Raw genomic sequence first — 25668 nt, forward strand, 5'->3', positions numbered from 1 at the left:
ATTTTAATTTATACTCTGTCTCCCCCATGAGGGCATAAGCCCCATGAGGACAGGTAATTTTGTCTTTTGGTTACAGCCAGAATCAGAACTATGCCCGGCACATAGTCGTTGTGTAACACATACTTATTAGGTGGAATGAATACAAGAATTTAGGTAGTTTTCAGGTCGTAGTTAACACATAATTTTACTTTGTATTTGTGGGATTTTTTTGGGTGCGTGTTTTAGAGGAGGGCTTTGGGATCAATGACATGAATGAATTCATGGTTTCATACCAGCCTTATTTTAAATTGTTTCCAAAGCCAAGGTGCCATTGCTCTGAAGTTACTCATACCAAAATTTTTTTGTAATGTTTTATGAAGTTCTGATTATAGTCATTGTTTCTTTTAATTACTTGATTCTGTTTCATTCTTACTTTTCTGTACAGTGAATCTTCTCATCTGTTGTACCTGTTGGAACATACCTGGAAAGATGCCAGGTTCATTTTGCAGATCATGTGTGAGCTAAATGTTCTTCCATTAGCATTGCAGATCACTAACATCGCTGGGAACATTATGGTAAATTTAACTTAGAAAGGGGGAAAAAGCATTTCCTGTTGGATTCAGTGTTTGCTTGGGGTAGTTGTTATATGATAATGAGTCTAAATGCATGCTTATAAAATGAGTAACTTGTATTCTGGAAGCTGGGCTGCTTTTGTGAAATGAACTGGCTGCGAGAAGGGGAGGAAAGCCAGGTGCAGTATGTTGAAATTTTGGTGAACATAAGGATCATTTCTAACATCTGGATGTGTCTGATGTGTGGAATGGTCTATTTGGGAGTAAAGAAATAGCCCAAGTGGTGTCAGTATTTTATGCTTTCTTTGTCTCTTTTTAAGTACAATGCTTAAAGAAAATGATAGAATGAATTTTGTACCTTCTTATTTTTGAAGCAGCCCTTATTAGGAAGAATGATTGTGGAGGAGGTGCTATGATTAAATTTACCACCTTAAAGTTGCTTTTGTTTGTTACAGTTTTGAGCTCAAATTAAAAAAAGAAATTCTATTTAATAGTCTAGGACGCTGATGGGTGGACGATCCGAGCGTAATGAGTTCTTGTTGCTTCATGCATTTTATGAAAACAACTATATTGTGCCTGACAAGCAGATTTTCAGAAAACCTCAGCAAAAACTGGTGGGTCCAAAATTGTGTAGTGTTTTGCCTTTTTTATAAAACCCTCCACCCCCCTTTTATTACCGAGATAGCTTTTTGCTGTGATAACTTCTGGTTCCAAAATTATTAATCTCCTGTATACTATAGAAATCATGTTAGTCATTCAGTTGTGTTTGTGTGGTGATTTCCTTCTTCACTTTTTCTGTGTAGATAAAAATTTTTTGTGAAATACAAAATTCTTTGAGGGCAGCATTGAGCCTCTGATGGGCAACCATACTAGGAAAGTGTTTTGCCGTCTTAGCTGTATCCAGAGTTAGATACCAGTTAAATGTTTTATTTCCTTAAATGCATGAGCCTTTATTTTTTGTTGCTATGTTGTGGTTTTATATGGTAATAGAATTAGGTCACCACATTGAGTTTTCTGAAGTGGCCTCCATGATATTGGAAATAAAACTTAGCTACCGTTTTGTCATCACTGATAGCAACTGACTCAAAGAGGGGAAGTTAATGTTAAGATGATTCAAATACTTGTATTTGTTTTATGTACATTATTAAAACTGGTATAGAGAATGTTAACTTACAGGAGTTTGACTTCTGAAGTGTTGAGTATTCATCAGTAATAAGCTACTTGGAAATGAATTTTTAGTACATGGACAAACTTACTTTAAGGTGTCCACATTAGTGAAAATAATGATCATATAAAATGTATAAAATATTTAATATTTATATATCATGATTGTTAGAGTAATGAATTTAAGAGGACTCTTACTGTATTAGATTTTATATAATATGAAGCATTGTATTTTTAGTATCCATTGATTTAAAAAATAAAAGGTTCTGTGAATTCAATAAAGTAGAATTTGCATATTTATTAACTCAGAGGTATAGTGTTTTGGTGACTCCCATGCTTGGCATTCATTTGGGTTTATGAACATAATATAGTAACTGTTGTTCCCCACAGGTAGGACCACTAGCTAAAACTAAAGAATGTTTGTTAGAGTTGTGTACTGCAGTTGGAAAGGGGGGAATCATAAAACTTCTTAATTAGTTAATTAGTTGCTGGTTGGTGAAGTAACTTTTCCATTTGATATTAGGGAGATGAAGATGAAGACATAGATGGAGATGCCAATAAATACAAGAAAGGACGTAAGAAAGCAGCTTATGCTGGAGGCTTGGTATTGGACCCCAAAGCTGGTAAGGCTGTGCAGCAGGTGGGGTTCCCCTGGTGTTAAGGAATTTTTTAAGGCAGACCTAGGCTTGAGAAACTCCAAGACCTGAATTGTATTTTGTAGGTTAGCAAATAGGTCTTGTTTTGACCTTATTTTTGTCTTCTGTTCATGTGAAAATCTTGTTGGCCAGTCACCTGACATGAATTAATACAAAACTTTTTTTATTAATTATTTTATTAACATATAATGTATTATTTGCCCCAGGGGTACAGGTCTGTGAATTGTCAGGCTTACATACTTCACAGCACTCACCATATCACATACCCTCCCCAATGTCCATAACCCACCACCCTTTCCACACCACCCCCAGCAACCCTCTGTTTGTTTTGTGAGATTAAGAGTCTCTAATGGTTTGTCTCCCTCCTGATCCCATCTTGTTTCATTTTTTCCTTCCCTACCACCAAAACCTTCACTCTGCCTCTCAAATTCCTCATATCAGGGAGATCATATGATAATTGTCTTTCTCTGAATGACTTATCTCGCTCAGCATAATACCCTCTAGTTCCATTCACATCATTGCAAATGGTAAGATTTCATTTCTTTTGATGGCTTCATAGTATTCCAGTGTGTGTGTGTGTGTGTGTGTGTGTGTGTGTGTGTGTGTGTATACACCACTTCTTCTTTATCCATTCATCAGTTGATGGACATCTAGGTTCTTTCCATAGTTCGGCTATTGTGGACATTGCTCTTATAAATACTCGGGTGCACGTGCCCCTTTTGATCACTACATTTGTATCTTTAGGGTAAATACCCAGTAGTGCAATTGCTGGGTCATAGGGTAGCTCTGTTTTCAACTTTTTGAGGAAACTCCATGCTGTTTCCAGAGTGGCTGCACCAACATGCATTCCTACCAACAGTGTAGGAGGGTTCTCCTTTCTCCACATCCTCTCCAACATCTGTTGTTTCCTGACTTGTTAATTTTAGCCATTCTGACTGGTGTGAGGTGGTATCTCATTGTGGTTTTGATTTGGATTTCCCTGATGCCAAGTGATGTGGAGCATTTTTTCATGGGCCTGTTGGCCATCTGGATGTCTTCTTTGCCAAAATGTCTGTTCATGTCCTCTGCCCATTTTTTGATTGGATTATTTGTTCTTTGGGTTTTGAGTTTGGTAAGTTCTTTATAGATTTTGGATACTGGCCCTTTTGTCTGTTATGTCATTTGCGAATATCTTTTCCATTCTGTCAGTTGTCTTTTGGTTTCGTTGACTGTTTCCTCTGCTCTGCAAAAGCTTTTGATCTTAATGAAGTCCCGGTAGTTCATTTTTGCCCTTGCTTTCCTTGCCTTTGTCGATGTTTCTAGGAAGAAGTGGCTGCATCTGAGGTGGAAGAGGTTGCTGCCTGTGTTCTCTTCAAAGATTTTGATGGATTCCTATCTCACATCGAGGTCTTTCATCCATTTTGAGTCTATTTTTGTGTGTGGTGTAAGGAAATGGTTCAGTTTCATTCTTTTGCTTGTGGCTGTCCGATTTTCCCAACACCATTTGTTGAAGAGGCTGTCTTTTTTCCATTGGACATTCTTTCCTGCTTTGCCGAAAGCAAAGTAGAGTTGAGGGTCTATTTTGGGGCTCTCTGTTCTGTTCCATTGATCTGTGTGTCTGTTTTTGTGCCAGTACCATACTGTCTTGATGATTACAGCTTTGTAATAGAGCTTGAAGTCTGGAATTGTGATGCCACCAACGTTGGCTTTCTTTTTCAACATTCGTGTGGCTATTAGGGGTCTTTTATGGTTCCATATAAATTTCAGGATTATTCCATTTCTTTGAAGAAAAATTGATGGGTATTTTGATAGGGATTGCATTAAATATGTAGATTGCTTTAGGTAGCATAGACATTTTCACAGTATTTGTTCTTCCAGTCCATGAGCATGGAATGTTTTTCCAATTCTTTGTTTCATCCTCCGTTTCTTTCATGAGTACTTAATAGTTTTCTGAGTACAAATTCTTTGCCTCTTTGGTTAGGTTTATTCCTAGTTGTCTTATGGTTTTGGATGCAGTTGTAAATGGGATTGACTCCTTAATTTCTCTTTCTTCTGTCTTGCTGTTGGTGTATAGAAATGCAACTGATTTCTGTGCATTGATTTTATATCCTGACACTTTACTGAATTCCTGTACAAGTTCTAGCAGATTTGGAGTGGAGTCTTTTGGGTTTTCTACATAAAGTATCATACCATCTGCAAAGAGTGAGAGTTTGACTTCTTTGCTGATTCGGATGCCTTTAATTTCTTTTTGTTGTCTGATTGCTGAGGCTAGCACTTCTAGTACTGTGTTGAATAGCAGTGGTGATAGTGGACATCCCTGCTGTGTTCCTGACCTTAGGGGAAAAGCTATCAGTTTTTCCACATTGAGAATGATACTTGCTGTAGGTTTTTCATAGATGGCTTTGATGATATTGAGGTATGTACCCTCTATCCCTGCACTTTGAAGGGCTTTGATCAAGAAAGGATGTTGTACTTTGTCAACTGCTTTTCCTGCATCTATTGAGAGTATCATGTGGTTCTTATTCTTTTATTAAGTATTGTATCACATTGATTGATTTGTGGATGTTGAACCAGCCTTGCAGCCCAGGAATAAATCCCACTTGGTCGTGGTGAATAATGCTTTTAATGTACTGTTGGATCCTATTGGCTAGTATTTTGGTAAGAATTTTCGCATCTGTGTTCATCAAGGATATTGGTCTGTTTTTCTCCTTTTTGATGGGGTCTTTGTCTGGTTTTGGGATCAAGGTAATGCTGGGCTCATAAAATGAGTTTGGAAGTTTTTCTTCCATTTCTATTTTTTGGAATAGTTTCAGGAGAATAGATATTAATTGTTCTTTAAATGTTTGGTAGAATTCCCCTGGGAAGGTATCTGGCCCTAGCTCTTGTTTTTTGGGAGATTTTTGATGACTGCTTCAATCTCCTTACTGGTTATGGGTCTGTTCAGGTTTTCTGTTTCTTCCTCGTTCAGTTTTGGTAGTTTGTACATCTCTAGGAATTCTAGATTGTCAAATTTGCTGGTGTATAGTTGCTCTTAATATGTTTTTATAATTGTTTGTGTTTCCTTGGTGTTGGTTTTGATCTCTTCTCTTTCATTCATGATTTTATTTATTTGGGTCCTTTCTTTTTTCTTTTTGATAAGTCTGGCCAGGGGTTTATCAATCTTATTAATTCTTTCAGAGAACCAGCTCCTAGTTTTGTTGATCTGTTTTACTGGTTTTTTTGGTTTTAATTTTATTGATTTCTGCTCTGATCTTTATTATTTCTCTTCTCCTGCTAGGTTTAGGCTTTCTTTGCTGTTCTTTCTCCAGCTCCTTTAGGTGTAGGGTTAGGTTGTGTACTTGAGACCTTTCTTGTTTCTTGAGAAAGGCTAGTATCACTTTCCTCTCAGGATTGTCTTTGCTGTGTCCCACCGATTTTGAATGGTTGTGTTTTCATTTTCATTTATTTCCATGAATTTTTTCAATTCTTCTTTAATTTCCTGGTTGACCTATTCATTCTTTAGTAGGATGCTCTTTGGCCTCCATGTATTTGAGTTCTTTCCAACTTTCTCTTATGATTGGTTCTAGCTTCAGAGCACTGTGGTCTAAAAATATGCAGGGAATGATCCCAGTCTTTTGGTACCAGTTGAGACCTGATTTGTGACCCAGGATATGATCTATTCTGGAGAATGTTACTTGTGCCCTAGAGAAGAATGTGTATCCAGTTGCTTTGGGATGAAATGTTCTGAGTATATCTGTGATGTCCATGTGGTCCAGTGTGTCATTTAAGGCCTTTATTTCCTTGTTGATCTTTTGCTTGGATGATCTGTCCATTTTAGTGAGGGTGGGTGTTAATGTCCCCTACTACTATTGTATTACTATTGATGTGTTTTTTTGATTTTGTTATTAATTGGTTTGTATAGTTGGCTGCTCCCATGTTAGGGGCATAGATATTTAAAATGGTTAGATCTTGTTGGACAGACCCTTTGAGATGATATAGTGCCTTTCCACATCTCTTATTATAGTCTTTGGCTTAAAATCTAATTTACCGGATATAAGGCTTGCCACCCCAGCTTTCTTTTGATGTCCATTAGCATGGTAAATTGTTTTCCACCCCCTCACTTTAAATCTGGAGGTGTCTTTGGGTCTAAAATGAGTTTCTTGCAGACAGCATATTAATGGGTTTCATTTTTTTATCCATTCTGACACCCTGTGTCTTTCGATTGGGGCATTCAGCCCATTTACATTCCGGGTAACTATTGAAAGATATTAATTTAGTGCCATTGTATTGCCTGTAAGGTGACTGTTACTGTGTATTGTCTCTCTTCCTTTCTGGTCTACTACTTTTAGGCTTCTTTCTTTGCTTAGAGGACCCCTTTCAGTATTTCCTGTAGGGCTGGTTTGGTGTTTGCAAAGTCCTTTAGTTTTTGTTTGTCTTGGAAGCTTTTTATCTCTTTTATTTCCAATGATAGCCTAGCTGGATATAGTATTCTTGGCTGCATATTTTTCTCATTTAGTGCTCTGAATATATCATGCCAGTTCTTTCTGGCCTGCCAGGTCTCTGTGGATAAGTCTGGTGCCAATCTAATATTTCTGCCATCATATGTTAAAGACTTCTTTTCCCGAGCTGCTTCAGGATTTTCTCTTTGTCACTAAGACTTGTAAGTTTTACTGTTAGATTGATTTTGAGGGGGGTTCTCTGTGTCTCCTGGATTTTGATGTTTGTTCCCCGTGCCATATTAGGGAAATTCTCTACTATAATTCTCTCCAATATACATTCTGCCCCCTCTCTCTTCTTCTGGAATCCCAATTTTTCTAATAGTGTTTCATCTTATGGTATCACTTATCTCTCGAATTCTCCTCTTGTGGTCTCGTAGTTGTTTGTCTCTCTTTTGTTCAGGTTCTTTATTCTCAGTCATTTGGTCTTCTGTATCACTAATTCCCTCTTCTGTTTCATTTATCCTAGCAGCACGGGCGTCCCTTTTTTATTGAACCTCATTAATAACTTTTTTTGATTTCAGCTGGGTTAGATTTTAGTTATTTTATTTCTCCAGAAAGGGATTTTATTTCTCCTGAAAGGGTTTCTCTAATATCTTGCATGGTTTTTTCGAGACCAGGTAGCACCTTGAGAATTGTTGTTCTGAACTTCAGTTCTGACATATTACCATTGTCCATATTGATTAGGTCCCTAGCTGTTGGTACTGCCTCTTGTTCTTTTTTTTTTGTGGTGAGTTTTTCCGCCTTGTCGTTTTATCCAGATAAGATATATGAACGAGAGAATAAAATACTAAAAGGGTGGCCAAGACCCCAGAAAAATATATGCTAACCAAATCAGAGAGACCTAAAACTGGAGGGAGAAGAAAGGAAAAAAAAAAAAAGAAAAAAGAAAAAAAATATATAAATTAGACTGGTGACTATAACAGAGCCACCCACTTGATTTTGGGTGTATTTTGGTCTTTTAGAAGAAACTACCTCCCAAAATTTTAAAGAAAGAAAAACTTACATATATGCGAAAATAAGAGTAAACATGGTGAAGGGATGGAATATGACTGTAAGGATGAAAATTTAAAAATTTTTAAAAAAGGAATTGATAAGTTGGTTGGAAAAAGGAAAAAAAAGAGGAGGAAATGTGCTCAGGCTGGAGACTAGAACAAAGCCATGTGCTATATTAAGGTATATTTTGATGTATTAGAAGAAATTGTATTCCAAAATTTTTTAGGAAAAAAAAACACCTATATGTATACAAAAAATAAGGTTAAATGCAATGAAGGAATAAAATATGACTATAACAAGGTTTAAAAAGATTTTTTTTAGAAAGCTATTGTTAAGATAAACTAGTTAAAAAAACGTTAAAAGAGGAAAGAGGAAAAGTTATCAAAATAGAATAAGAAAAAAATAAAATAAAAAAAATTAACTTCGCAAGACTAAAGGATCGTGGGGAAAAGGCATGAATTCTATGTTTCCTCTAGCTCTGGAGTTGTGCTCTTCTCCCTGGTAGGTGAGGTTGGTCTTGGCTGGATGTTCTTGCTGATCTTCTGAGGGAGGGGCCTATTGCAGTGATTCGCAAATGTCTTTGCCTGAGGCGGAAATGCACTGCCCTTGCCAGGGGCTGGGCTAAGTAACCTGCTCCAGTTTGCTCTCGGGAGCTTCTGTTTCTGGAATGCTTTCCGTAGAGCTCTGGAGGACAGGAATGAAAATGGCGGCCTCCCAATCTCCGGCCTGGAGTAGCCGAGAGCTCAGGCCCCATTCCTCAGTGTGACCTCAGAAATAAGCAGTCAATCCCTCCCATCTCCTTGGTCTCTGGACGCACTCCGAGCTCACATGACCTGTGACTAAGCATTTCTTTCTCTGGCTCACGGCCCCATTTGGAGTCTCCAAACCCAGCGGATTTTTGCTGCGCTGCTCCTCCCAGAGGAGAAAGGTTAGTCTCCCCGATTTTGCCACTTGTGGGGTCCCTGCTCAAAGCGCAGGGACCTGACTGTGCCATGGAGCACAGTTTAAGCTAACCCCAAGGTGAGAGCTCACTCCTCGGCTCTGTCTCTGTAGTCATCTTCCCCTCTCTGACACCTAGCAGCTCTGCTATGCTCACACCCGCAGACCTTCTGTGACCCTGCTGGACCTGAGACCACAGCATCCCCATGAGGGCTCTACCGCCTGCTTAGCCTCTGGATCCATGTCCCTCAGTGGAGCAGACTTCTAAAGGTTCCGATTTTGTTCTTTGCCGCTTCCTGGGAGCCGGCCCCCGCCACCGTGGTCTATCTTCCCCTTGCTTCGGATTCACTTCTCCACACGTCCTACCTTTCAGAAAGTGGTCAATTTTCTGTTCATAGAATTGCTGCTCTTCTCTTCTTTCTCCTGTTGAGTTTATAGGTGTTCGGAATGGTTTGATAACTATCTGTCTGAAGTCCTAGGATCTGCTGTCATTTCAGTCTGCTACTCCTCCGCCATCTTACCTCTATCCTCAATACAAATCTTTTTTTTCCCCTATGTTCCAAGAAAGCTTTGTTTGTAGATATTGAATTTCAAATCTTGTGTAATTTTCATGTATCATGAAGTACTCTTTCTTAAAGTTTTTTTCAACCACTTAAACATGTAAACACAATTCTTGGCTCATGCATGGTACAAAAAGAGGGGGTAGGCTGGATTTGGTCTCTGTGTAGTTTGGAAACACCTAGTCCAGTATATAGCTATTTGTCTTTGTCTTCTCCCATCTGCTTTAGAGGGTGGGCTCTGCCTCTGCCTGAGCTGCCAGGACCAGTTCATTTGGACAGCAGAGTTCAAGAAAGTACAGACAGTAACCACCAAATTGAACTTTTGAACAGGAGAGTACTCCCCCTTGTCATTAATGGCAAAGAAGATGTTTTGTGGTACACAGAGTTAGAAAGGATCTTTTTCTTTTTATCCCTCTTAACTATTTTTAAGGATATAGTTAAGGAGTGCTAAGTATATTTACATTGTTGTACAGGAAAAATGGAATTTTATCAGCTAACTTGAACTCTATGTCGGAGACGTTTTTGACAAAAGTGAATTTATTACTAGTTGTATTGAAACAGATCAATAGTCCTTTGGTATTAGATAGATCTGGGCTTAAATTCTGCCTGTGTGATCTTGGGATTCCTCTTGAACTTTTGTAAGCCTGCCTTTCCTCTTCTCTGAAATGGAGGTAGGAATAATATCTACTCTTTTATTAATGTAGCACTGTATGTTAACTACACTAGACTTTTAAAAAAAAAGTATTGGTGCATCTGGGTGTCTCAGTTGGTTAAGTAACTGCCTTCGGCTCATGTCATGATCCTGGAGTCCTGGGATCGAGTCCCGCATCAGGCTCCCTGCTCAGCGGGGAGTCTGCTTCTTGCTCTGACCCTCTCCCCTCTCATGTTCTTTCTCTCACTCTCTCTCTCAAATAAATAAATAAAATCTTTTAAAAAAATAAAAATAAAAGAGTATCTACCGCACAGAGACTTAAGGAACAAAGTGATTGTTTAGTATAGTGCTTGACACAGAGTATGCTATCAGTATTTATTTGTTGTTGTTTTTATGTTCTTAATAGTGGACATTTATTTTTATACAGTTTCTTCTTAAGGTGAAGATAACTCTTTATAAATGTCCTAGAGAAATACAGTAGCTTTCTGTTCACCCTTTGCAAGTAAAAAGGGTGGATCGTTCCACTACTGACATTTATATATATTCACACATCTCTTGTCTGCTTTCAACACCATTTGTGTACAGGTGAGTGGGCTTCCCATTTTATTCTTGGGAAGTATGGTGGTGGGGCACCTGGGTGGCTCAGTCGTTAAGCGTCCATCTTCAGCTCAGGTCATGATCCCAGGGTCCTGTGCTCAAGCCCCACATCAGGCTCCTTGCTCAGCAGGGAGTCTGCTTCTCCCTCTCCCTCTGCTGATCCCCATGCTTATATTCCCTCTCTCACTGTCTCTCTCTCTCTCTCTCTCTCTCTCTGTCAAATAAATAAATAAAATCTTTAAAAAATGAAAGTATGATGGTAAAAAATATATACAACTACTCACTGGTATGGATCACTAAACATTTTGGGGGTCAAGGTGGCACGGTAGGTGGGAGGGAATACTTGCCCGAAGGAGAATTTTACAACACTTCAGATACGAGTATCTGAAGTAATCAATAGGAGAAGGTGTTTGCCCATCATAAGGGTGTACTTGGAGACTGCTGTGGAAAGTATCATTTGTTATAGTTGGTTTCAAGGTGAGACACATTGTCTTCTTTCCTCTTTTGTGACTTGAGTTTTTGCTATAATACAAGGCATTTTTATGGAGTGATAGTTGATGACTTTTTTCCTTTGGTATAAGTTGCTCCTTTTGCCAGTGTATCATTTCTAATATACTTCATTGTACAGTACTTCTAATGTTGTGTTTTGACAAATCTGCCTTTTTTTTTTTACCCCTTTCCCATCTGCTTTTTTTAAAAAGACTTTTTGTAACGTGGCTTTTTTGTTGCAGGTTTTTATGATAAGTTTATTTTGCTCCTGGACTTCAACAGTTTGTATCCTTCCATCATTCAAGAGTTCAACATTTGTTTTACAACAGTGCAAAGAGTTGCTTCAGAGACACAGAAAATTACAGAGGTTTGTATTCATTTGAGGCCTCTTCAAATTGAAATTAAAAGCAGTGCTTAAAGAAGAAAGAGAACCAGAGGGGTTAGTGTTCTAGTTTTTCCTCTTAAGTATATAATTTTTCCTTTCTTAGTGGTCTAAAGGTCAAAAGTGATCAAAAAGGGAGAGGTTGAGTAGATGGAAACTCACAGTGTTTCTATACCTTTTTATTTTAACAATTTTATTGAGATGTAATTCACATACATTTCATCCATTTAAAGTACACACTTTAAGGGCTTTTAGTGCAGTCACTGAATTTTCAACCTTTACCACAGTCAATTTGAGGGCATTTCCATTATTCTTCAGAGAAACACTACCTTTTAGTTGTACCCTCCTTCTTTTTTTTTTTTTTTTAAAGATTTTATTTATTTATTTGAGAGCCAGACAGTGAGAGAAAGCATGAGGGAGGAGAAGGTCAGAGGGAGAAGCAGACTCCCCATGGAGCTGGGAGCCCGAAGTGGGACTCGATCCCGGGACCCCGGGATCATGACCTGAGCCGAAGGCAGTCGTCCAACCAACTGAGCCACCCAGGCGTCCCTAGTTGTACCCTCCTTCTTGTCCCTCCATTCCTCCCAGTCCTTGGCAACCACCAATTTTTCTGCCTCTATAGATCTGTGTATTTTGGACATTTCTTGTAACTGGAATCACGTGACCTTTTGTGTTTGGCTTATTTCACTTAGCATATTGTTTTTTTTTTTCAAAAATTTTTAAAGATTTTATTTATTCATATGACAGAGAGAGATCACAAGTAGGCAGAGAGGCAGGCAGAGAGGGGTGGGGGGAAGCAGCCTCCCTGCTGAGCAGAGAGCCCGATGCAGGGCTCGACCCCAGGACCCTGAGATCATGACCCGAGCCAAAGGCAGAGGCTTAGTCCACTGAGCCACCCAGGTGCCCCCTTCCTTTTTTCAAATTTTTATTTAAGTTCTAGTTAACATATGGTATAATATGGGTTTCAGGAGTAGAATTTAGTTATTCATCACTTACACATACAGCCTCCGGTGTTCAACACAAGTGCATTCCTTAATACCCATCTAGACCAGCCCCTGCCCACCTACCTTCCAGCAACCCTAAGTTTGTTGTCTATAGTTAAGAGTCTGTTTTCTGGTTTGCCCCTTTTTTCCCCCTATGTTCATCTGTTTTGTTTCTTAAATTCCACATATGAGTGAAATCATATGGTATTTGTCTTTCTCTGCGTGACTTACTTCCCTTAGCATAATACACTGTAACTCCATCCACATTGTTGCAAATGGCAAGATTTCATTCTTTTGATGGTTAATAATATTCCATTGTGTATATAGACCACATCCTCTTTATCCATTCATCAGTGGATGGGCACTTGGGCTCTTACCATAGTTTGACAATTGTTGATAGTGCTGCTGTAAACATCAGGGTGCATGTGCCTCTTTGAATGAGTATTTGTGTATCCCTTGGTAAGTACTTAGTAGTACATTTGCTAGGTCGTAGGGTAGCTCTATTTTTCACTTTCTGAGGAACCTCCATACTGCTTTTCAAAGTAGCTATAGCACTTTAGCATTACTGTTTTCAAGATTCATCTGTGTTGTAGCAGGTATTAGTACTTCATTCCTATTTTTTTGCTGAAAGTTCACAGTACAATTCTTTTATTAAGTTTATTCCTAAATATGTCATCTTTTTGATGATATTTTAAGTATAACTGTTTTCTTTACTTTTGGATTATTCATTGCTAGTGTACTGAAATATAACTGATTTCTGTATATTGATCTTGTGTGCTGCAACCTTGCTGAAGTCATTTATCACTTCTAGTATTTTTGTGGATTCCTTAGGATTTTTCCTTAGGACTTTCTACATACAGTATCATGTTCTCTGCCAATAGAGGTAGTTTTAATTTTTTTTTTAAGATTTTATTTATTTGATACAGAGAGAGAGAGAGATCACAACTAGGCAGAGCAGCAGGCAGAGAGAAAGGGGGAAGCAGGCTCCCCACTGAGCAGAGAGCCCGATGTGGGGCTCGATCCCAGGACCCTGAGATCATGACCTGAGCCGGAGGCAGAGGCTTAACCCACTGAGCTACCCAGGCACCCCAGTTTTAATTCTTTCTTTGTAATCTGGATGCCTTATATTTCTTCTTTTTTGGGGGCTGGGTTGTCATCTAACTGCCCTGGCTGGAACCTTGAGTACAATATTGAATAAAATTGGCAAGAGCAGACACCCTTGTCTTGTTCCTGGTCTCAGGGGGAAAACATCCAGTCTTTATTTCACCATTAAGTATGATGTTAACAAAGGGTTTTCCATAGATTGTATTTATCAGATTGTGGAAGTTCCCTCCTGTTCCTGGTTTGTTGCATGTTTTTTATCATGAAAGGGTGTTGGATTCTGTCAACCACTTTTTCTTTATATATTGAGATGATCGTGTACTTTTTATCCTTTATTCTTTTAATATGGTAAATGACATTGATTTTCATGTGTTGAACCAGCCTGTGTTCTTGGGATAAGTTACAATTGTTCTTGGTGTATAATCCTTTTTGAATGCTTCTGGATTCAGTTTGCTAGTATTTTGTTGAAGAGTTTTTGCGCTTGTACTCATAAGGGCTTTTGATGTATAGCTATCTTTTCTTGTTTTGTCTTTGCCTGGTTTTGGTATTAGAATAATACTGGCCTCATAGAATGAGCTGGGAAGTGTTCCTTCCTCTTCTGGTTTTTTGTTTTTTGGGGTTTTTTTTTTTGGAAAATTTGTGAGGGATTAATGTTAATTCTGCTTTAAATATTTGGTAGAATTCACTAGTGAAATTAACTGGTCGTAAGGCTTGTCTTTTTTTTTTAAATTTCCAATTCAATCTTTGTTATAGGTCTATTCAGGTTTTTTATTTTTCCTTGAGTCCATTTTGGTAGTTTGTGTCTTTCTAGGAATTTTTCTGTTTAATGTAAGCTTATCTAATTTGTTGGTATAAAATTGTTCAAATTATTCACATAACTATTTCTTTAAGATCATTACTAATATCCCTCTTATTCCTGATTTTAGTAATTTGAGTCATTTTTTTTTTGTCAGCACAGCTAAAAGTTCGTTAGTTTTGCTGATCTTTACAAAGAAGGAACTTTGATTTTGGTGATTTTTCTCTCTGTCCTATATTTCCATTCTACTCTTTATTACTTTTTTCTGCTTTCTTGATTTAGTTAACCTTTATTTTTCTACTTTCTTAAGGTGGAAAGTTAGGTTATTGATTTGAGATCTTTTCTGTTAATATAGATATTTACAGCTATAAATTTCCCTGCAAGGATTATGTTAGTTTCATCCCATTTGTTTTGGTATGTCATTGTACCTTTATTATCAGGCCCCTCTCCCATCAGTCGACCAGTGATCTGATTTCCATCACCATCGCTTAGTTTTGATTTTTCTAGAACTTCATATAAGTGGAGCCTTCCAGTATGTACTCTTTTGGATTTGGCTTTTTGTTCAGTGTAATGTTTTTGAGATTCATCCATTCTGTTGCATTGTTAGTAGTTCTTTCCTTTGTATTGCTGAGAAGTATTCCACACTTTATCTGGTTTCCTGAGATGAGCATTTGGATTTTCAGTGTTTAGTTATTATTTTTGAAAAGATTTATTTATTTATTTGAGAGAGAGAGAGAGCGAGAGCAAGTGAGCAGGGGGGTAGGGGTAGAGGGAGAGAATCTTTAAGCCGACTCCCTGCTGAGCTCAGCCTGATTCAGGACTTGATCCCAGGACCCATGAGAGATCATGACCTGAGCTGAAATCAAGTGTTGGACCCTTAACTGACTGAGCCATCCAGGTGTCCTGTTGAGGTTAGCTTTTATTAATAAAGTTGTGAACATTCTTGTTCATGTGTTTTTGTGAACATGTCCTTTCATTTTTGGGGGATAAATACCTAGGGAGGGAATTTGCTGGTTTGTATCAAGAGTGGATATTTAGCCGAAAAGAAACTGCCAAATTATTTTCCTAAGTAGTTATACCGTGTTACACACCCCCCACTAGCCATGACTGTAAGTCATTCCACATCATCTCGAACACTTGCTATTTTTATTCTTTTAAATTTTATATTTTAAATTCTTCTAAATTTTGGTCACGCAAGGCTTTGTTACTGATTGTACTCACAAGCAGCCTTTTTTAAAAAAAATATGGAACGCTTCACGAATTTGCATGTCATCCTTGCGCAAGGGCCATGCTAATCTTCTCTGTATCGTTCCAATTTTAGTATATGTGCTGCCAAAGCGAGCACACAAACAGCCTTTTTTAAAAGAATGGCTTTGAATTATTTCACATTGATTTAATCTAACCAGTGATTAGTCAACATTTTTATATAGGACTTGATAACTTAATGTGTGGTTCTTCATATATAAGGCTGATATGATTGACTGCTGGTAGATGTAGTTCTCCAACAGGAAAAGATGTAAAGTAATATGCTATCTCTCTGTATTGTTTTTCTCTGTTTCTTTGTACATGTGGCCGAAGATGTCTCTCCTCTTGCTTCTGATTTTACATGTCTTTTAATTCTAACTACATGCTTTGGGAGCTGTTTTCTAGCCCTAGTTCTGTCTTCCTAGAAGAGAGAATCTTAAAGGCTTGCTTATTAGGCCAGTGATACACCTGTTCCCATCAGCTGTGACCACAGGAGTGGGTTTATAGAGTACAAATACAATTGCCAAGGATGGTTCTTTCTGTGGTAGTAGAGGATAATTGTCCAGAGAAGGTATTGGGTAGACATCCCCAAAAGGTAGTGACTACATTGGATAAATAATATTCATAGGGCTCTGTCCTGCTACTGTGTCAGCCTTGTGATAATTGTCATGATCCAGCCTCCTGAATCCCACTGTACTGGTTTATTTGAGCTTTCCAGTTTGGATTCTGGATATAAGAATCATTTAAGAGTTGGAATGGACCTTAAAGGTCACCTAAGAAATACTATACATGTAGCCAGTTTATAGATTCTGTACCATTTTTCTGTGTAGTATCTCATTTGGTCTTCAAAATAGCTAGTGCCACACAGCTAGTGGTGGGAGAGCTGGGCATGGATTGTAAACTTCCTGACTCCAGATCCTTTCAGTTAACTTTTTAATCTGACCTGTCTAGCTGTTATAAATAAATTGGAATGTGTACCAAGATCTCTTTAATAGGTTTGCTATCGTCATCTGCTGTATTGGAAAACAATAGGTCCCTGTTACTATTTTAAGATTGTTCATTTGAAAATATTGATCTTTATAAAATCAGATACTTTGTAAAGGCTGGGTTATCAAAAGGCATTGAGTTAATATACTTGAAGGCAAGGCGTTTATTTTTAATTCTGAACCTTTGAAGGGGCAAACATGCCTGACTTTTCACTGTGGCCTGTTAATAGAATTAATAGAGCTTCAGAAAAATGGTCTAATGCTTTCCTTGCTTTTTGCTTCTGTAAATTTAGTATAAGAAGACTGCTGGTTACTTTTCAAAAATCAGAAATTTGCTGATTTAGTATTTAGGGATTTAGTTTTTATTGTAGAACATTTACAGTAATTGCCACAATTCTCCATAGTTGTAAAAGTTTTATGGCATTTTGCTTGAGAGTACATTTGACTTAAAACTGTACTTAGCTTGCATTTTTTTAAATCCTAGAGGTGTCAGTGTTTTTATTTTAGAAACAGTTTCTCCAAATATGTTGCTCCCCAATCTTGTTGAAGAGAAGAGTATATATAAAAAATGATCCCTTTAAATGACATCTACATTAATCAGTAATGAAAGGGGTGGAGATACTGGGGATGAGGCTGATAGAAGTGGGAGAAGAGGCCATTGTTGACTTGTTCTCCGCTTTTTCTTCTCCCACCCACGTATTGTTGACCTATGCTTAAGCAGGAAAGTAGCTTTTCAAGATTTAATCATCACGTAAAGCTCCCACAAAATATTATTTTAGAAATCTCTTTTATGATAGTTTGATTTGTCTGAAATTTCTGTTGTGTGTTCATCAGGATGGAGAACAAGAACAGATTCCTGAGCTGCCAGACCCAAACTTAGAAATGGGCATTTTGCCCAGAGAGATCCGGAAGCTGGTAGAGAGGAGAAAACAAGTCAAACAACTAATGAAACAGCAAGACTTAAATCCAGACCTTGTTCTTCAGGTATATCTTTTTACTAAGAGTCATCTAAGTGACAGTCTCAGCTTTCAGACTTTGATTATCTGGGAATGATTTAAACATGATGCTGTGGGTAATTACATGGGCTTATTTTAAGTTTGTGGGCAAGAAACCATTAAAAAACCATTAGAATGCCTCAGAATGGAAGATATCTCTGTCTGCAAAGCTGTATCTGAACAAAATCCTTCTGACTTCTGGGAGCTTTGGAATCTGTGTTTACTTGCTTCTAGAAGATCAGAGAATCATGGATCTGGGAGGATGGGTTGAGTGTGTTGACAGGTCTTTTTTTTTTTTTTTCAAGGATATTGAGGGTTTCTCCTTTTCTTTGGTGATATAAAAAGATATCTAATGTAATGATTAAGGGTTTACAAATATTGTTGTCTTTTGTCCTTGTGTGACCTGCAGTATGACATTCGACAGAAGGCTTTGAAGCTCACAGCAAACAGTATGTATGGCTGCCTGGGATTTTCCTACAGCAGATTTTACGCCAAACCACTGGCTGCTTTGGTGACATACAAAGGAAGGGAGGTAAATGATAGAACATCTCTAAAGACGAGTTTATTTTTTAACTATGACCTGTTATAATCTGGGAGAGCCAAGTTTGTTGCCCAGTTATATAGATTCAAATGCCCCTTTCTTAGGACAAATTCGAGACAGATAGTTTTTTAAGTAAGGATGTGTTCATTCATCCATTGAGAGAGAGTATTTATTGAGTGTCTACTCTGTACCAGGCATTGTTATGGGGGTAGAATGTTGTGCAAACATAAGATGCCCCTGCATCATGAGGGTCACATTTTTATGTAGAGCAGGCGGTGTAGAGTGGCATGCAGTGGGGACTTGGGTTGGGGAGAGGGTAGTTTGGGAAAATAGACTGTAAATGAGTGATAAACAAATACAAAAAATAAGAATATGATAGAAGTAAATGCTATTCAGATAATTAAAACAGGGTAGTGGGCCAGTTTAATGTTAAGATGGCTAGTTTAGATTGGTCAGGGAAGGGTTCTTTAGGAGGTGACATGAGTGACATAAGGGAGCTAGTATGGTTGCTGATTTTATCAGGTTGGAGTGTGAGGGAAAGGAAGATATCAAGGAGGATGCCTCCATTTTAGTCCCACAGCTGGTTAGCTTGTGGAGCCATTTACTAAGATGGAGAAATCTGGGAGAGAGGGATTAGGAGTTCTTTTTTGGCTTTGAGATTTGTAATAGATCTCTAAGCATGTTAAGTAGATAGTTTGATGTAGAAGTCCACAATTCCAGGAATAGATGAGGAGTGAAGTTACGGATTGAGAGTTATTGGCTTTAGAAAGATGAGTCAGATACCAAACAGTTTTGAGATACTGTCACTTTGTAAACACTATAAGCTTTACCTGCTTTAACCCCACATGCTTGAGTTTTTCTTAATTTGTAAAAGAGTAGTTATGTTAAATACCAGATTCCATTTCACTCCAGTAAACTATTGATTCCCCTCAGTAGATTTGAGACTACTCAGTCTTAAGGAAGTAGTTCATGGTTATGGGCAGAATATTCATTTTGAGGGTCTGAAGTCAGACCCTCTTGCATAGGGGTTGGCAAAACCATGGCCCATGGATTAAATCCAGTCAGCCATCTATTTCTGTGAATACAGTTTTATTGGAACACAGCCATACTTATTTATGTTTTGCCTGTGGCTGCTTTTGCATTGCAATAGCAGAATTGAGTAGTCAGGGTCGAGACTTGCATGGCCTGCAAAGCCTAAAGTATTAGCCATCTTTCCCATTTCAGGAAACACGTTTCCTGACCCCTCCTTTAGAGTCTAGACTAGCACTGTCTGGTGGACCTTGAGATGGTGAAAATGTTCTCTGTATAATACAGTAGGCCCAAGTAGGCGAGTGAGCATTTGCTGTCTGGCTAGTGTCGACTTGTGGAGGAACTGGATTTTGAGTTTAATTTAATTATAATTAAAATAAATTAAATTTTAATTATCCACATGTGGCTAGTGGCTCCTGTATTGGTCAGTGGCAATCTGGCTGGCATGAAACAAACAGGATGTTCAGAGCCACTCTTCTGTTGACAGCCCTGTCTCACAGACTTGACTTAGGGCACAGTGAGGAAGGGCAAAACATGTATTAAACACCAGCAATATGTGAGAAGCTTCCAGATGAATTACTTCCTGAAGAATCCATTGGTATGGTTCATAACATTCCCCTTTTGCAGATAGGGAAGCTGAGACTCAAAGAGGTGAAGTATAGTAAGTAACTGTTTTGAATTGGAATCCATTTTTTCCTGACTGTAAGGCTTCTACCACAGTAGGTTTGTCTGCCCCATCTCACCATGTCTTTCATGACTGTGCTTCTGCTTTGTATTCTACCTCTTAGTCCTTGAAGGACATCTTTTTTGACACTCCTCTCAAGACACAGGCCCTTTTTTACATGGGAAGATACGGGGATTTTAGGAGCTAGTTGAAGTGAGGGAAGGATGTATTCAGTTTCTTAGGCTAAGTTTACTTTAAAGTTATTTAAATTTTATTTCTGTGTATGTATCCAGTGGCTTCTGATAGAATACCATCTTATTTTTGTATTAGGAAATGCACTCACTATGCCCCAACTGGGTGATAATACATGGGTTGACTATTGAGATTGGATCAAGGTTACTCTTAAGTTTCTCACGAGAGGCAATAGTTGACAATTTACTCCCTTGGAGAGTGCCTCTTGCTGTTGGGAAATCCCTGTTGTTACATTTTCTGCATTGGCTCAGAAATCCACAAGCTTAAAAGGGCACTGTTGATAATGATAAGCCCCAAATTTGTCCAGTGATCTCCCCGACTCCCCTAATCCATTGTATTTTAAGGGCAGTATTTTTGTTTAGCTTGATCTTTAATAGGGTCTTTAAACTCAATTTTTATTTTTCTTGTTGTATAAAATAGAGCAGTAACAAATCTTAATAAACTATAAAAAAAATCCCCTCTGCTCTCTCTACTAAAAAGCAAAGAGTTTCAAACAAATCTAGAAATAATCGTATGTGATTTAAATTTTTGGTTTCTCCTTTCCCCCTTGTCTCTTTCCCCTTTGCTCCTTCTCACAAATAAAAAAAAATATAACAACTGCGGAAAGTCGGCCTTGAAAGTAATGTGAGGTTAATGAGAAATAATAATTACACAGTTGCTCCCTGGAGATCTTTTCTAGAAGAAGATTCAAAGCCACCTACAGAAATTATTTCCTAAAATAAAACTGGTTGTTAAAGTATTGGTGATAATTATTAGCACTGGTGGATAGAAATATTCTCTGTGATAGTTGATCTTTGGGTTTACTAGCATTTTCCATATATACTATTAGGCCTTTGTGATTTCGAACGTTTCTTGATTATTAAAGAGATAGGAGGGGTGAAGTATAAAATGAGAGTCAGTTGGCTGAAATTTGGAATACCTTTGTAACTTATCACAGTTGTCTTTTTTGTAAGAAGATGGAATGGACAAAATAATTCAGTAACCTGAAGATCTTAGAAGTTGTTTGCTTTTCAAGTTGTTGTAGGATCAATTAGATTAAGTTTCAAGTGGAAATGAATGAGAAGGAGATGTGGTAGCATGTTATCTGAAAAGATTATAAAATTTTACATTTGAATATGGATTAATACACAGTCTGGGGAGGCTGTAAGCCCCATTCCCTTCTTGTTTTTAAGTCTGTTTTGTGTGTGCTCAGTTTTGTTGGAATCATGCAGTTTTGGCTCCGGTGACCTAATAATTTCTGTAATCAAATGTATTATGGCTGCTAGAGTACTCAGGGTAATTACTAATTGTACTTTCATAAACAGGTTTATAATAAAAATGCTAATAGTTGTGTCAAATGGACATCAATATTGTCTTTTCCCAGGTGTGATCTTTTCACACTTTAAGCTCTTCTATGATTTTTAATTGCTCGGTGGTAGAGGAATTAGTTAATGGTTACAGAATTATATGAGAGACCTCATAGCGTGCAAGTTATTTAAAAATAATGAAGTCAGTGTTGTAATATGGAAACTTAAGTTTATAGACACTCAAAAGTGAATCAAGATAAATATCGCCTGTACTTGTGTTTGTTCTCAATGTATGTATAGAGAGACAAAAAAAGATACTGGGCAAGTTGATGGCACTACATGGACTTAGATTTTAAACCACCGAGACAACGGATTGGGTTGTCAAGTGACTGGTGTGGTAATTGAAGTGATTGTTCACTAGATGGCGATAGACACCCTGAGATTATTAATCAATTAAGGGTTTTATTCTCTGAACAATAGTGAAGGCCATTTAGTGACAGAAATCTGTCCAAATTTTCGACTTTGATTAATTTTGAAACTGTCAAAGGCTAACACTGGACCAAAGGATTGTAATAGTCTAATCTGTTTAGTGTTAAAAATGATGATTTTCTTGAACAAAGTTTTTATTGATAAGAACAATCACTGAATGTGTCATAGCAAGCAAATTCTTCTATCACATAGCTAAATTCATATATCTGGCTATGAAACTACAGTGCATGACTGGGTCACAGTATCAAGCTAACTGAAAGAGAATTGAAATGATTCTGATCGATAATTTGGATTTTTTGTAAAGGGATTTTAAACTTAGTCTTTACTTTTAAGCATACTTATTGCATAATCCTTAGTGTAATGGTAATATTTGTCTTTATGGACTAGTTAGTACTGCAGTCTGTTATTTCTGTGCTCTTGATAAAATGATTTTTGGCCTGGATTTCTGGTTGCGTTTTAAAGTGAACGTATGCTCTCTTATTTGTGTGTAGAGCCCATGTGTTGTTAGTTTCTCACCCTGCAGGCTGACATGAGTCTTTGCCAACCAGTTGTAGACTGCCTAGCTTTCATTGGTGTTCAGAGCTGAAACTTGTGCACTTAGAAAATGTATCCAAATCATTGCATGAAAATATTGCAGTCTGGGCAGGCCTTCCTGGGAATTTTTTGGCATTGTGCTAGCACCTGTCAGAAGCCCTTCAGAATGGGCCCCAGAGGAGGCCTCTGTTGGTGTCCGTGGTGAAAGAGAATGAATGCATATGGAGAATCTTATAATTAAGTGCTAAGGGAGACTTTCATCTTTATCTGGAAATAAGAGGAAATTTCACTTTTCCAGTCTTTTTTCTTAGAAAGCGTAGTTTTTTAAAGATAATTAAAAGCAGCAAATTACTATAGAGATATCTAAAGACTGGTTCCTCGTACCCTCTCTCATTTCTTTCTCTTCTTCAAAGGTAACTGCTCTCTTGGGATTCATATTGTGCTTTTTGCCTGTGGTTTTTTGCTTTTACAACAATTGATTATCTCTTCCTGTGGTATATTAGAAGTTTTTACCATGTATGTGTCATGCTATACATATTTCTTTGCGGTTAGCTGAAAAAAAAAAAAAAAGCAGAGGAGGAAAAGTAGGGGGAAAACCCTACTTTATATTCTACTTTTTAAGGATATCCATGTTGGGGGGTGCCTGGGTGGCTCAGAGGGTTAAGCCTCTGCCTTTGGCTCAGGTCATGATCTCAGGGTCTTGGGATCGAGCCCCGCATCAGGCTCTCTGCTCAGCAGGGAGCCTGCTTCCTCCTCTCTCTCTGCCTGTCTCTCTGCCTACTTGTGATCTCTGTCTGTCAAATAAATAAATAAAATCTTAAAAAAAAAAAAAAAAAAAAAAAGGATATCCATGTTGGTGTATTTTTAGATTTGACTTACTGATATTACCTCTTGTGTAATATTTCAGTGAATCAGTAGAGCACAGGGTATTTTTTGTTCTCCCATTGTCCACGTTTTTAGGTTTCCAAGTATTCCCTGTATTTTTTTCCCTAGATAAATAGTGCTACAGTATAGTGTCACATGTGTAAGAGTTTCTCTCCTATATTGCCAAGAGTGGAACTTGCACACCCACAAGCACTCTAACATTTTATTGATAACAGCAATCATTTAATTTATCACAGCAAGCTAATTCTTTCAAATAGCCAAATTCATATCTGTGTCTGTAGGGCCATCAAACTTGACTCCCTCAGCCATGGTATCTGAGGTTAATCTGAAGAGAATTGGAAATGATTTCTTTTTATTTTATTTATTTATTTGACAGACAAAGATCACAAGTAGGCAGAAAGGCAGGCAGAGAGAGAGGAGGAAGCAGGCTCCCTGCTGAGCAGAGAGCCTGATGCGGGGGCTGGATCCCAGGACCCTGAGATCATGACCTGAGCCGAAGGCAGAGGCTTTAACCACTGCACCACACAGGCGCTCCCCGGAAATGACTTTGACATGCAGTTTTGCCTCTTCGAATTTGTTGTTTCTTTTGAGGGATTTTAAGCTCACTGTAAACTTGTAAACATACTCCTTATGTAATCTTTAGTGTTTCATATCCTTGCTAGCCCTTGTTTTTCTCAGAATTTGTAGTTTTCGCCAGATGAGTCTGAAATGGTATCTTCATAGTGCTTTTAATTTGCATTTCCAGAGTACTAGTTAAGTTGAGCAGGTTTTCATTTGTTTGAACTCTTCAGTTCTCATGCCTGATTTGCCTGTATGTATACATGTGCCCCCCTTTCTTTGGGTCGTATGTCTCTTGCTATTTCTTCTTAGATTTTCAAAGGCTAATCCTTGTTTGGTCATTTGTGTTGCAAATATTTTTTAGTCTCTGGCTTTTCCTTTAACTTTATTTGTGGTCTTTGAATGTGTAAAGGTTTTTTTTTTTATTTTAATGGCATATAATTTGATTTTTCTTTTCTTAAGAAATCTTTTCCCTCCTCTAGTGATGCAGAGTGCCTAGCTTTCAGGTTTTTTTTCTTATTTAGATCTTTAAACCTTCTGGAAATTATTTTTTAGGGATGACATAAGTTAGGAACCTAATTGTATTTATCTGTGCTTCCTTATGGAGTTGTTGAACCTGTTCCTCTATTCTAGGGATCAGCAGCTGTGACCCATGGGCTAACTCTGACCCACTGCTTGTTTTTTGTAAATAACATTTTATTGGGCCTGCATTGGTGTTAAGCACAGCAGAGTTGAGTAGCTGCCACAGAAACTAATGACCTCCAAAGCTTAAAATACATACTTTATGGTCTTTTACAGAAAAAAAGTTTGTGAACCGCTGGTCTAAAAGAGAGTTATGAATAATAGGAAAGTTACTCTCCTTTCTAACACTCTCAGTCATAGTAGATGAAAATAGAGGCGATTATAGTAAAGGTAGTAAAAAGGAAGGAAAATGATCTTTTGGATATATAGAATGTTTGAAGTTCTCTTTGGCTTAGATTTTATTTCAAAGGAGAACTTCTGTCAATCCAAGTGGAATGCGGGAGAGGTCTGTAAATTCTCTGAGGTTGTATGCAACATTTTGTGTGTCTTTGTACATGTGTACATTTTGTGGGGAGAGGGTTTATGACATTTAAGAGTTCTCAAAGGGGAACCTGATGCCAAGAAGATGGAAGAACTGCTGGTTCTCAACATTTCCTTCCTGCCTTCTTCTGTAGGTTGAAGGGAAACTTTAGCCCTAAAAATGTATGCTTTTGTCACCTAAAACATGGCATTGTAAAGAATTTTCTTGCCAGACCAGAGCCATGGAAACTGGGTGGTGGGGGGGAGGGGGGTAGGTAGGAGGGAAGAGTTCTACTTCTTTCTCCAGAATTCTCATAGCTACAGTTAAGACTACTTTTAACTTCAGCTGATCTAATAACATTTTGATTTCTTTAATAAAAGAAAAGAATTTCTTTTAAGGCTGAGATGAAGGTTTAATATATTCTGGCAGAATATATTTTATGTTAAAAAGAAGCAATATCCTTTTTCAGTGATTACCGACTTTCCCTTTTGAATTTGTTTACATTATAAAATTCTAAGTCAGAGACACTTTTCCCTTTTTATTGTATTTCAGGGGGGGCTTGGGTTCTAAATTCTTTGCAGTTTTTCAAAACTGGTAACACTATTCAGCATCATTAATTCACACTAATTCAGAATCTGTGGTGATTCAAATGGAATGAGTTGAGATTCTTCATAGAATAAGTTAATACTTATTTTGGAGCCTCAGTTCTTTTCATATACCCTTAAATTCTGTAAAAACACCTGTTTCTGGTCAAGTAAGTAGCATCTTAACTGCCGATCTTTTATATGGATGAACTTTGAGTAATTAACATCACCATTTGCTTGTTCATTTCTCTGTATCCT

At 37.8% G+C, this 25668-nt stretch overlaps 1 protein-coding gene across 2 annotated transcripts in view; it reads left to right on the forward strand.

Moving 5' to 3' along the window:
• The window catches only part of LOC111150539 (DNA polymerase alpha 1, catalytic subunit), a 306965-nt gene that overhangs the window by 46455 nt on the left and 234842 nt on the right, over window positions 1–25668 (forward strand). For both annotated transcript variants that reach the window (XM_022508033.1, XM_022508034.1), the window contains exons 21-26: window positions 425–554; window positions 1046–1165; window positions 2239–2338; window positions 11301–11425; window positions 17386–17535; window positions 17956–18078. In XM_022508033.1, the coding sequence (XP_022363741.1) occupies window positions 425–554; window positions 1046–1165; window positions 2239–2338; window positions 11301–11425; window positions 17386–17535; window positions 17956–18078 (748 nt within the window). The remainder of the gene's footprint in view (window positions 1–424; window positions 555–1045; window positions 1166–2238; window positions 2339–11300; window positions 11426–17385; window positions 17536–17955; window positions 18079–25668) is intronic.

This window comes from Enhydra lutris, unplaced genomic scaffold (genome assembly GCF_002288905.1).
Source record: "Enhydra lutris kenyoni isolate GAN:26980312 unplaced genomic scaffold, ASM228890v2 scaffoldscaffold23, whole genome shotgun sequence".
Lineage (NCBI taxonomy): Eukaryota > Metazoa > Chordata > Mammalia > Carnivora > Mustelidae > Enhydra > Enhydra lutris.